At 36.2% G+C, this 13,133-nt stretch overlaps 1 protein-coding gene across 2 annotated transcripts; it reads right to left on the bottom strand.

Moving 5' to 3' along the window:
* Positions 1-7,519: 7,519 nt before the first annotated feature.
* On the bottom strand, positions 7,520-11,155 carry LOC131155665 (uncharacterized). Of its 2 annotated transcripts, XM_058108940.1 has the most exons (4): positions 10,735-11,155; positions 9,555-9,852; positions 8,754-8,804; positions 7,520-8,361 (listed from the first exon to the last, which is right to left on the bottom strand). In XM_058108940.1, exons 1-4 carry the CDS (start codon positions 11,058-11,060, stop codon positions 7,960-7,962), a joined length of 1,077 nt encoding a protein of 358 aa, XP_057964923.1. In that variant the 5' UTR covers positions 11,061-11,155; the 3' UTR covers positions 7,520-7,959. The 2 variants fall into 2 exon arrangements, with proteins under 2 accessions (XP_057964923.1, XP_057964924.1); XM_058108941.1 differs by lacking the exon at positions 8,754-8,804.
* Positions 11,156-13,133: the final 1,978 nt, after the last annotated feature.

Here is a 13,133-nt window from a genome sequence, read left to right as displayed (position 1 = left end):
ATCAAGCGGAGGCTTAGTGGCCAATTTTACTAAGGAGGAAGGGGGTTTTGATTCTTCTAAGCATGAAAAACTCAAAATACATCTTTTCGGTGGGGATTCAAAGCCTACCCATGATGAAAGCTTATGTGATCTTGAAAATGAGGATTATCAGGTAGGCTTGGGTACTTAAAACCTTACACGAATGCAGGCACATTCAACGGCAAGCTATTAAGTTTGGCAAGACTCACTTCTTGACCAGGCCCAAGTTGGGCATAGGGTGATTCGATTATATCCTTAATTCATGATCGATCAAATGTGTTCAAGTAATTTGACCGATCAAGACGTTATTCAACCTATAATGGCATGTACCGCTTTTCAGTTAGATTGCTCAAAATCCATCCATCAGCAATCCAAGATATTATTATCATGGTGACTAACCATCATGGTAAATATTACATCCAACTAGCAAAGAAAGGGAAAAAAACAACACAGAAACTAAGGTGGCAATAGTTGAAAGAGCAACTGACTAGTAAAGAATTTGACCATCAACCCATGTCGCACATTGCTTACTAAACCAAAGAAAAGGAATCAGACATCTAATTTATTGAGGGGGGATGCAAAATGTTAGCATAATTAATTACAATTGAAGAGGAAGAGTCAATTATGATCACACTCCAAAGAAGAATTTAGAAAGGAGAAATAGACAAAATCAATACTACTAAATAGACCTTGTAATGGTTAGAAACTCCTAGAATTTATGATTGGGATTATTAATTTTTAGCAAAGCCTAGATGAGGATTTCATAGAGTCCCTTCAACTCAACATTTTAAACAACTCAATGCTTATCCTTGCTAAACTAAGTCTATTCACATCCCTTATACCTCCCTACATTTACAATTTTTTGCAATTTTTATTGCAATTTTTACAACTCAACCTCATATTTCATAGGGGCTCTCTTGTACAAATAGAACACCCATTTCTACACCTCTAACAAAAGCAAGCATAAGATTCCAAGTTGTTGTTTATGGTGTGGCTCTTATACTTAGAGTTTCTTAAACAAAGGAAGAAAAACATAAAAAGGACTGCACAGTAGGGACTCGTCGACGAGTCCTTTGTCCTCGTCGATGAGGAGATCCCAAGAGGCCCAAAAGTTCAAAGATCCTAAGATACCGAGAGTAGGAAAATGGGCTCGTTGACGAATGTCATGTTCTCGTCAACGAGTGTCCTTCTTGTTCTCGTCGATAAACCCATCTTCTTGTTGACGAGAATGTCTGGGCTGCGAAAAAAATTTTGAATTTCGAATTTGAACATTGGGGTGGTTGGGTTTGGAGGGAAACATCCGAGGGACTTCTATATATGTACTTCTGAACGTATCTGTACATAGAGATCATTGTAAAACTTGTGTATTGTGGTGTTTCACATTTTAGTGAATATTGAGTGTCATTTGCTTTCATTCTTGTGTTATTGCTTGTTGTTCTCTCATTCATATTGGTTAAGTGTTATTGAGGCTTAGAGTTTCTTTTGTTTCTATATCTGCCGCTCTGTGTGTGTCCTATACCTGAATTTTACAACAAGTTGGTATCAGAGCGATTGTTATCATGGCATCGGGATCATCTTCTGCAAGATTTGACATTATTAAATTCGATGAAACCGGAAACTTTGGTTTATGGCAGAGGAGAGTGAAAGACATTCTTGTGCAATAAGGAATGGCTAAGGTTCTACTTGACACTCAACCTGAAGGAATAAATGAGGCAATATGGGTAGATTTGAAAGCAAAGGGCGCTTCTACAATACAGTTATATTTGGCCAATGAAGTACTATATCGGGTGATGGAAGAGGATTTTCCAGCAGCTATATGGCGAAAGTTAGAGAGCCGGTACCTATCCAAATCACTCAATAATAACTTTTTCTTAAGCAACGTTTGTATTGGCTTAAGATGATTAAAGGATCAAACTTGAATCAACACATTAATGTTTTTAATCAAATCATTAGTGATTTGATGAGGAAGTTTGATAAGATGATAAGGCTTTGATGTTGTTAAATTCCTTGTCGTCAACTCATACCTAAGAAAACTTTGTGACCACTCTTATGTGGGGAAAGGAAACTCTTGATCTAGAAGAGATAACAAGTGCCTAGTTGAATATTCATCAAAGGTTGAAAATATATGATGAAGGAGAAGGACTTGTGGTAAAGGATATTAACGATCGTGGCAAAGGAAAGTTTAAAGGTGGGTCTAGTCAAAAATCCCGAAATCAATCCAAGAAGAAAAGGAAATCCGCTGTTATAAATGCCGTAAAAAAGGGCATATGAAACCGGAGTGTCCAAATTGGAAGAAGGGAAATTCTGAGAAACGTGAAGGTGTTTCAAAATCTGCGAATGTTGTTCAAGAAAGAGATTCAGCATGTAGTGTTGGTGATGTTCTATCAATTTCAGCGGGGTCGGATAATCTAATAGACTCTTGAATACTTGATTCGACATGTTCTTATCACATGACTCCGAATAAGGAGTGTTTCTGTACTTACAGGTTAGTAAATTTTGGATCAGTTCTTATGGGTAATGATGCTTCTTGCAAGATCATTGGCATAGGAAATGTAAAGATAAAAATGTTTGATGGTGTTGTGAGAACGTTGTGTAATGTAAGACATATACCAGAGTTGAGGAAGAATTTGATATCACTCGGTACCTTGAATTGTAATGGCTTTAATTACAAGTCCAAAGGTGGAGTCCTGACGGTATGTAAAGGTAATTTGACTATAATGAAAGGGCAGAAACTATATAGGAATATCTACACGTTGCATGGAACTACCGTTGTTGGTGGAGTTGCAGTCGTGGATGCTAAATCAGATGAGACCGTCTTGTGACATATGCGCCTTAGGCATATTGGGGAACACAATATGAAGGAACTACACAAGAGAAAACTCTTGAAAGGCTTAAAATCACATCAGTTGGAATTTTGCAAGATTTACATTCTTGGAAAAAAAAAAAAAGAGGGCAAAGTTCATATCAGCTACTCACAAGACAAAAGGTATTCTTAACAATGTGCATTCAGATGTTTGGGGCCCAGTTAGAATTGCATCAAATTGATGATTACTCACGGAAAGTCTGGGTTTATTTCATGCATCACAAATCAGATACGTTTGCCAAGTTTAAGATTTGGCAGGTTGAAGTGGAAAACTAGACAAGGAGGAAAATCAAATACTTGAGATCGGATAATGGGACCGAGTACGCTAATTCTCGGTTTATGGAGTTTTGTGCGGAGGAGGGCATTAAGAGGCACTTTACAGTTTGTCGGACACCTCAACAAAATGGTGTAGCAGAACGGATAAACTAAACTCTTGCTGATAGGACTCAGTGTCTCAGATTAAATATAGGGCTACCGAAGAATTTTTGGGCCAAGGTAGTTAGTATGGCTTGTTTTCTAGTAAACAGATCACTAAGAGCGTCACTAAAGGGTAAAGTGGCGAAAGGGATAGGGACGGGAAATGCAGTAGACTATTCTGAATTGAAAGTATTCAAGTGTCCAGCCTATGTCCACGTGTCTAGTGAAGAGAGGTCTAAGCTTAACTCAAAGTCTCGTCGTTGCATCTTTTTAGGGTATCCAATGGGTGTAAAGGGGTACAAGCTATGGGACCTACTGGCAAACAAGGTGGTAATCAGTAGGAATGTAGTCTTTGATGAGAAAGTTATGGTGAAGCATACTCAAGAATGTGATGAACAGAAATAGGTGTCAGAAAGTTGGGGTAGTAATGAACATGTCGTGCAAGTACAGTTGGAAGCTCAGGACAACGGAAATGATCATGGTCCCGTGGTTGCAGGGAGTTCTAGCTCGGGAAACCAGCGAGTTGACGATCTTCCTATACGGAGATCCAGACGCACTCTTAGGCCTCCGCCAAGGTATAGGTTTGAAGAGTTAATATCTTATGCTTTTCTAATCAGTTGCAATGATCAAACTACATATCAAGAGGCAGTGCACGACCAGGAGAAAGGTAGATGGATAAAAGCAATGATTGAGGAGATGGAGTCACTACGTAAAAATCAAACTCGGGAGTTGGTGGAGCTTCTAGATGGGAAGAGACCGATTGGGTGCAAATGGGTGTACAGGTTGAAGGAAGCAATATTAGAAAAGAAATGTGAGAAATTCAACGCACGGCTGGAAGCAAAATGATACTCACAAAAGAAGATGATAGATTATGATAAGATCTTTTCTCCAGTGGTCTAACATACTTCTATCTGAATTGTGTTGGGGTTGGTAGCTTATTATGATCTTTACTTGGAACAAATGGATGTAAAGACGGTGTTTCTTCATGGTGACTTAGAAGAACAAATCTACATGGTACATTCGGAGGGATTCATTGAATTGGAAAAAGAAAATTTAGTTTGCAGGTTGAAGAAATCTCTTTATGGACTGAAACAGTCTCCAAGACAATGGTATAAACGGTTTGATTTCTACATGATCAAAATTGGCTACAAAAGGTGTGTATGACTACTACGTATATGTGAACAAACTTGATAATGGCTTGTTTATTTTCTTGTTATTGTATGTCGATGATATGTTGATAACTACAAAAAATTTAACTAAGGTGAGTCAATTAAAGGACCTGTTGCATAAGGAATTTGACATGAAAGATCTTGATTCAGCCAAGAAAATACAGGGGATGGAGATTCGCTGAGACATGACTACAAGGAGATTATGGCTATCTTAGGGTGGTTATGTGCATAAGGTGTTGGAAAGGTTTAGCATGGTTGATGCAAGACCGATAAATACACCTCTAGCGAATCATTTTAAGTTGTCTACTGTAGATTGCCTAAGTACAGATGAGGAAATCCGGCACATGTCAAAGGTCCCCTATACTAGTGTTGTGGGAAGTTTGATGTATGTCATGGTATGTACGAGACCAGATTTGGTACATGTTGCAAGTGTGGTAAGCAAGTTTCTTTCTAATCCAAGAAGACAGCATTGGGAAGCTGTAAAATTGATACTTAGTTACTTGCGGGGTACATCGAATTATGGCATCATGTTCGGCAAACAACAAGGTTGTCCTTCAGTTATGGGGTTTGTAGATGCAGATTATGCTGGAGATATGGATGATAGACGGTTTACAACGGGATATGTTTTTACTCTTGTAGGAGGACCAGTATATTGGAGATCCATGATTCAGTCTCTGGTAGCATTGTCCATGACTGAAGCAGAGTATATGGTAGTCGCCGAAACTACAAAGGAAGCCTTATGGCTTACCAGTTTAGTTAGAGAGCTAGAAATACATCAAGATGGAGTGGTGCTGTATTGTGATAGTCAGAATGTCATTTACTTGACAAAGAATCAGGTACATCATGCTAGAACCAAGCACATTGATGTGAGGTTCCACAAAGTCTAGGAATTGATTGCTTCAAGAGAACTTGTGTTAGAGAAGGTTCACACTTCTGAAAATGCAATGGATATTCTGACGAAATCGATTAGTTCTGAAAAGTTCAAGCATTGCTTGGACTTACTCCATTTCTCCAAGTAATAAAAGGGAGACAAACCCAACTTAGCATTTTTTAAAGTTCAAGGTGGAGCAGCTAAACATGTTTTTTTTTCGAGATTCTCTTAAGGGACGTATAATCGCTAAGGTGGAGATTGTTGTTTATGGTATGACTCTTATACTTAGAGTTTCTTAAACAAAGGAAGAAAAACATAAGAAGGGATGCATAGTAGGGACTCATCAACGAGTGCCCTATCCTCGTCGACAAGGAGATCCCGAGATGCCCAAAAGTTCAAAGATCTTGACATACCGAGAGCAGGAAAATGGGCTCGTCAACGAATGTCTTGTTCTCATTGACGAGTGTCCTTGTTCTCGTCGACTAACCCATCTTCTCATCGACGAGAACGCTTGGGTTGCGAAAAGAAATTTGAATTTTGAATTTGAACGTTGGGGTGGTTGAGTTATTGGAGGGAAACCTCTGAGGGACTTCTATATATGTACTTTTGAACGTATTTGTACATAGAGATCATTGTAAAATTTGTGTATTGTGGTATTTCACATTGTAGTGAATATTGAGTGTCATTTGCTTTCATTCTTGTGTTATTGCTTGTTGTTCTCTCATTCATATTAGTTAAGTGTTATTGAGACTTAAAGTTTCTTTTGTTTCTACATCTTCCGTTGTGTGTCTCCTATACCCGAATTTTACAACACAAGTGCATCCAAATTCATTGTTTCCCCATAATCAATTACACCCTCACCACAATTAAAAGGTATTTGCACACAAAATATACAAACACTATCCTAATAACATCTACACATTTTTTACTACGAGTCTCATTTGATTTCAAATAAATATGGAATTGCTTCAAAGGAAGAACAGTGTATCCTCTATGGGGCTTGCACAAGTGTAGGATTTGGATGTCCAAACATCTTCCCAAAAGAGTAGAAGACCAAAGGATTTTCATCTTTGTCCTTAGGAGCTTGGTCATTCCAATTGTTGCCTATGGAAACAAAAGTGAGTCTTGAAATGTTCATTCTAATTCTTAAATAGCATCAAACTATTAATGCACTGTGGTCATAGTAGAATGGCACCCAATGGAATAGCACTACAAAATAAAGAACACAAGGATAACTAGGGGAACACATGAACGCCTTGCTTAAGGTTTTTTTTTTTTTTCCTTTGAAGTGATTCTTCCTTCAAACAAAGGTTCAACATAAAACTTGTGCATAGTCATCATTGCCAGCCAATGGAGATGGTAGAGGTATAACTCAAAAGTATTTATTGTAAACTATCTGCATGTTTAGCATGAAAGATTGGAAACAAATAGAATTAAGAGGAATGGAATCAAATTTACCACTTAATTTTATCATACTCTTCCTACAAATTCTCTTTCCATTCCTTTCATAACCTATTCAACCCAACAAACCAAACATGCCATAAGGATTGTGAACAATTGGCTATAATGGGATGCATTGCTTTCCTTGAATAAAGGTTTAGGTTGGGAACAATCTAAATATCCATATTCAATACAATAGATATTAGGAATTTTGTACCTATTCTTTCACATACCATTTAGCAACATGAATTTCAATATTTTAATTTTAATTTTTATAAATTTAGAAAAAATTCAATATAATTTTATATCATGTTTTATCTAAATCCACACAATTCCAAATCTAATACCCAAAACCATGGTCCCAAATGCTGGGTGAACGTTAATTAAATAACTCAATGGAAAAATTCACACTGCTACAAAAGTATAAAAGAATATATATATCACCTATTTTGAAAAGTCGAAAAACATGCAGCATCATCAATTGGTTTTTTTTCTGTAAACCATTCCCTTATTTTCTAATGGCACTGTACAAAATGCTCTTTTTTTCTTTACCAATCAAATGGCTACAAAGTAAGAAACAAAGATAATACCAAACAACTCCTAAACTTGCAACAAGCTCATATGCATATCTGTACTTCAGTACTGAAAATCTCGGGGAGGGGGAGGGGGGGGGGGGGGGGGACTTTAGGGCCCCAAATTAAGCATCCTATCTAAATAAATGAATTATATGCACTAATCAACTTGATAACTTAGGAAATTTTATACTCATAAAAATCTACATTAACATAGATGCAAGAAAAGTGCATCGATATGTTCAACTGGTTTCTGGATGGAAGTAGGTGTTTCTATTCTATTGGCAATCAAGATAAGCAGTTCTCAAAAAAGTAGTCATTTTATTGTGATGAAACTACGCTGTCAATGCCACATAAAAGGAGGAGGTGGTGATGCAATACCTCTCTGTTGTAGGATAATGAGAACACTTGACTTGGAACTGCAAATAAATTATTTTCAAAAATGCTCTCACAAACCAATGTTGAGGGATGATTCACATCACTCAGAAATTCCCAGTCCCGTGGCAGAAGAGCAAATGCATATAATTTTCCCACTTCAAAATGCCCAATCCAGTGGATCTGTTAATGTTAAGTTTGATAATCTCAACAATAGCCTTCTGAATCAAAGAATCAACTGTATATCTGTTGCTGAGGCTGTAACATATATAATAAAATCCCGCCTGCAACTGAAACATTGAGAGACTCAAACTCTCCTGCCATTGGGATGCTTACAAGCTCACACACTTGCCTAGATTTCTCCGAAAGACCACTACCTTCGCTGCCCAAGACCAAGCATAATGAGGTATCTGTTAAAGAATCTGAGAGCCCTTTAGAGAGGCAAGAAACTGATCTCAAATCTTCGTTACTGTCGGGATGACCAGCAAACATTTTCATATGAAATTCATTCCTAAGAGCCTCTAGATGAGTCCAGTCGCCAGAAACAATTGGAAGCTGAAAGGAAGCTCCACGGCTAGCTCGGAGTGCTTTCTCATTGAATGGATCACAGCATCCAGGGAGCAAAAAGGCACCACCCTGTTGGTCATTCAACACAAATATCAGTTTTCTTTCATAACCTTAAAAGACAACTACAGATGTGCACGAGACAATTGAAAAAGATAGAGAGAGACAAGAGGAAAAAAAGAAGGTTGGGCATAGTCACTTCGAGAAGTATGACTGTGTTCGCTGATCCAGCTTTTCAGTCAGGCAGATGTCTAATTTAAAACAAAAGGCCTTTTCATTAAAAATCTTGGAACTTATTGATAATTGGTGATAATTGTTGAATCATGCAGTTAATAAAATGAATGTGAATTTACTTACATATATAAGCTTGGGAAACAAAAGAAAAAGAAAAGAGGGAAAAAAGGGTTTAAAATTGGAACAAGAATGGAAAATTTTAAGGTTTGAACTTTAAACACATCCCGTACCCATCTAAAGGCCAAAGCAGATCTAAGCAATGTTCCAAGGTTACCTGGGTCCTGCAATGCAAAACTCTCTTAAAAATTAGTAACAAATATTTGGATGGTAATTGCAAATTGATAAAATTGCAATAGCATTGTGATGAAACAGGGACTGTTGGCTTGAACCATCAGGTAGCAATAAGATTTCAAGTAAATTCCAATATCTACACAACAGGTTTATCCAGCTTATATATTTCATGCATTACTTTCTCTAGAACTTCAGGACGTTTTTCTTTTTTTTTCTTTTTTTTGGTGGGTGGGCAAGTAAGACACATTGGAAGTCAAGACTTAAACTTAGATCCCACCACCCCATATCCACTAGGCCAACGTCTAAGTGGCAGAACTTTGGATTGCTTTCACCAACAGTACTAGATTATTTATTTTAGTTGAATCAAAGAAATTTTAGGAAATTGTGTTTCACTGACTGTGGCATGATTAAAACTGGGAAAGTGAAATAGCTTGGCCGAGAACTTAGTTCCTAGGAAAGTTTGTTCATCAGAACTTGATCCAATGCCATTTTTCTATTAATTATTTACTCATTCATGATTGTAGACTTCGCAAGACAAAGGCCAAAAACCAAAAGGGAATCCAACCAACAAGTGGAATTAATATCCACTGTTTTCTGCTTTTCAGATGTTCCAAGATAATAGCCAGATGAGTAACTCGTGTTGCCATCTGGTAATTGAAACGTGCAAGATTGTAAACAGGAGAAAAGAACCAACAAGTGTATCCAAGATGCACGTTGCTGGGGACTAGTAATATGATAACCTGTATCCCATCAAGGACTAGAATTCGATGTGGAGATGGAAACCAACTCTGGCAATCTACCTCCCATTGGTTGTCATCTACATTGTGGAAACTCTTTGGAATTCTCATTAGAGCAATTGCTTCAATAGATTCAGAAGACTGCACCCCAGAAAGTCTTTTCATCACCATTGAGTTTATATGCACAATACGAACAGGGAAATCATTCAAAAATTTGGGAATTTTAGCTTTGTCCAGTAAAAGTAAACAATCAATTGTAGTTGATCTCTCTTCCATCGAATCTTGAAACCTGTAAATTTCCCTGCGAATATTTCAAAGTAATTGGACATAAATACACATTAGTCATGCACACATTTTTCTTTATTCTACAAAGTTACATTTCTGTTTCAAATTTAGAAGATTCATCTATGTCTTTAACTAGCAGTAGTCAGACTTTGATAGCCACAGGCTATCCCTTTCTTGTATCTCTTCCATTTTCTATTCCTAATGGACAGGGCTTAAATGTATGACTTTAAACATGTAATTTATGGCCAGCCCTAACCATGGCTCTTGTTCAGTCAGATTATTACAAGACCAAAGAATCATTAACTCTCCCTATTAATCTAGATTTTGAGAAGACCCTGCCCTCATTCTACAAACTAAGCGACCAACGAACCTAAATATGATTTGGACCACTTTTAGGCTGAAAGTTTTTAAAATTCAGTGAAATGAAGAAAACAATATTTTTCTTTTAAGAGCAAAGAGATAACATGGAGGGAGGCAAATTACAATAAACTAATCTACATGCAACTGAAGTAGGCGTCTTGATCATCATAAAGCCACAGCAAACTTATATCACGGATAACAGATACCAACGGAGCTGAAGACTAAGAAATGACAAAGCAAAGGTGATTCAGGAGAAGACCAATTAACTAAAACTATGTTAAATTAGAACCACTTCCTAAACTTCATGAATAATTCACCAAAAGGCCCAAAAAATGCACTCATGGAAAAAATTTAAATTCATAGTCAGTCCAATCAAACTGTAGGGGGAAAAATAGCAGAAGACAAAGACCCACAAATTGTGTAACTCCTAAAATGAAAAATAGATGATACCCATCTGAGTATGGGAGAAGATGATACTAAGGAACCTAGAAAATTATCAAAAATTAAACACAAATGTAAAAGAAAATTGGCATGCGACCTTATTGGGGTTGTGCCTACAACGAGAGCTGAACCATGGAAGTGGCGATAAGAAGAGCTGTGGCGAAGCTTGAGGCAGTGCTTGACAAATGGGTTCGATGGGCTTGTGATAGTTTTCACATGAGAAGGCGGAGGAATAGTCACTCCAGAAGCGTTACCATCGTTATAATCATACAGGGCACTTGGAATTCGAATTGGAGTCCGAGGAATTGACGCCTTAGCCTGTGAATTCGACAAGTTAGTCATTAATGGATGAACGGTTGATAGCCAGACTGAGTTTGGCCATTGCATTGTACTATTTCTGCTGCTCTTCTTCTTCTTCTTCATTCTGTAGCCCTTTTCCCCACACCATCCTTTTTACGGTACCACGGGCTCTTTCTTTTTTGCCGGGTCAAAAAAAAAAATTATTGTTGAACAAAACTGGGATGGATAGAGAAACATTAGTCCTACAAATATTCATGACTCAACTTTACATGAATTAAGTTAATATTTTTTTTTATAATTGTGAAGTTTGTATTCTCTTGAAAATTTTTTAGTAGGTCATGTCCTAAGTTCTTTTGTTAATAGATGTATCAAAATTAAGAGAAATATTTTTTTATCCATGTACCACTTATTAGTTCCTTGTTCTTGTTAATAATTTAAGAAAAAGTATTAGGTATATGTGTACCACTGATTGGTTCGTACATTAATGGCATCAGAACCAATACAATTTTACTATATTTCTATATTTTACTTAAATGAGATCATTATAATTATTTTTTATCTAACAAAACATATACAGGTAAAATTGTATTAATCTTAGTGTACCAATCAACATGTGATATACCAAATGTACTTAATAATTTCTTAATTTTTAATTTTATCTAATAAAATCAATCATTATAACACCATCTTATGTTATGTCTATACAACTATGTCTACATTTAATATGTATAAATTTATCAATTATAAACAGCATTGTAAGGTTTTACTCTAGGTAATTGAATATCCCAATATAAAGACGATGGTGATATAAGCTTACAATATACACAAATTTTCAATAGTATGCTCCTGAATCATTTTGTGGATATTATTTTGTAATCAACCTTCATCTATATATATTCATTATTTTTTTCAAAACTTCTCTCAATAGATGAAAAATGTATCTTAAAGGATTAACATGAATTCTCCAATGTGCACACAATGTGAAAATATGTTTGGATAAAAATCTCTCTATTCTCAAACAAGTGACTGCAGCATCAAAGACATATTCTTAAGATCAACAACTCTCCTCATTCAAATCTATAGTAAAAAAGTTGAAAGTCATGTAGATGCCTTGCTCTTTGCGCAAAATTCTTGTGATCTTCTTCCAAGGAGGGGCAATGTTCATAATCTCTAGAATTCAAAACTTGAGAAGTGGTACTTTTGACACACCACTGCTTATCTTTAGATCTTCCTCAATTGTAGTGCATACACATAATATTCAATAAATTGCTTTAAGGTTATCTTTGAATTCATGCACCCATCAAAGAATGCATACATGCATAAATAGTATCTTCACACATATTCGAGCCCATTGATTAGTGGTGTTTGTTTTGCATAGAACAAGCGAGTCTTTCTTTCTTTCATTTTTTTAAAGTTAGTATTTTTGAGTAAATAGATGTCACATTTTTTTAAAAATTCTTCCATAACACTGAGTCATAGACTCCATTCTAAAGGGCACTCTTAAATGACTCATGTTGTATGTTTGTCGATAATATTTTCATTGTGTGTCACAAAGATCACTAGTGTTAGGTATACAGAAAGATAATTTAATGGCATTTTACATTGTGTGGTCGTAATAGATGATGATTGTATTAGGAGGGTGGCCACCCACACATTCCATTCAACTAGAAAACAACCACATAATGGTATTAGTGGTATGCTTAATACAAAACCACAATTTAAATAATGGATTAATAATGATAATTAACACTCACAAACAATGCAAATGACATCTCAAAGTTGTTTGTAAGTTAGGTAAAAAATTATTACTGCTCAAAACAATTTATGTCTTTTGCCACCTTCCATCAACCTATGACATATCCTTAAGACAACCTTCCTTATCTAAATCTATGGCAAAAATGTTGGTAGTCATGTAAACGTCTTGCTCTTTGCACTAAATTCTTGCAATCTCTTTGCAAGGAAGGGCAATTTTCATACTCTCAAGACTCCACGACCAAAGAATTAGAACTTTTTTACATACCACTACTTAGTTTGGTAAACATGTTTAAGAATGTCTTAATTCATTCTTATTCTTCCATTGAAAAATATGCTAACATTTATTTTTACATAACAACATATCTTTGTTATCAAGTTTGTGTTGAGTATGTTTCTATTTTCAAGATTGAATTTGGGAGACCGACTACATGCAGAAGTCAA

Source organism: Malania oleifera, chromosome 5, assembly GCF_029873635.1.
Source record: "Malania oleifera isolate guangnan ecotype guangnan chromosome 5, ASM2987363v1, whole genome shotgun sequence".
Taxonomy (NCBI): domain Eukaryota; kingdom Viridiplantae; phylum Streptophyta; class Magnoliopsida; order Santalales; family Ximeniaceae; genus Malania; species Malania oleifera.
This window is presented reverse-complemented; position numbering and strand designations above follow the sequence as displayed.

Bases quoted from the DNA above. Each gene is read 5' to 3' on its own strand.
- LOC131155665 (XM_058108940.1), bottom strand. From the start codon at position 11,060: ATGAAGAAGAAGAAGAAGAGCAGCAGAAATAGTACAATGCAATGGCCA. The intron at 8,805-9,554 runs GTTATCATATTA...TTTGCATTGCAG, and splicing joins TAGTCCTTGATGGGATACAG to GACCCAGGTAACCTTGGAAC. The intron at 8,362-8,753 runs GTACGGGATGTG...AATGACCAACAG, and splicing joins CTGCTTTGGCCTTTAGATGG to GGTGGTGCCTTTTTGCTCCC.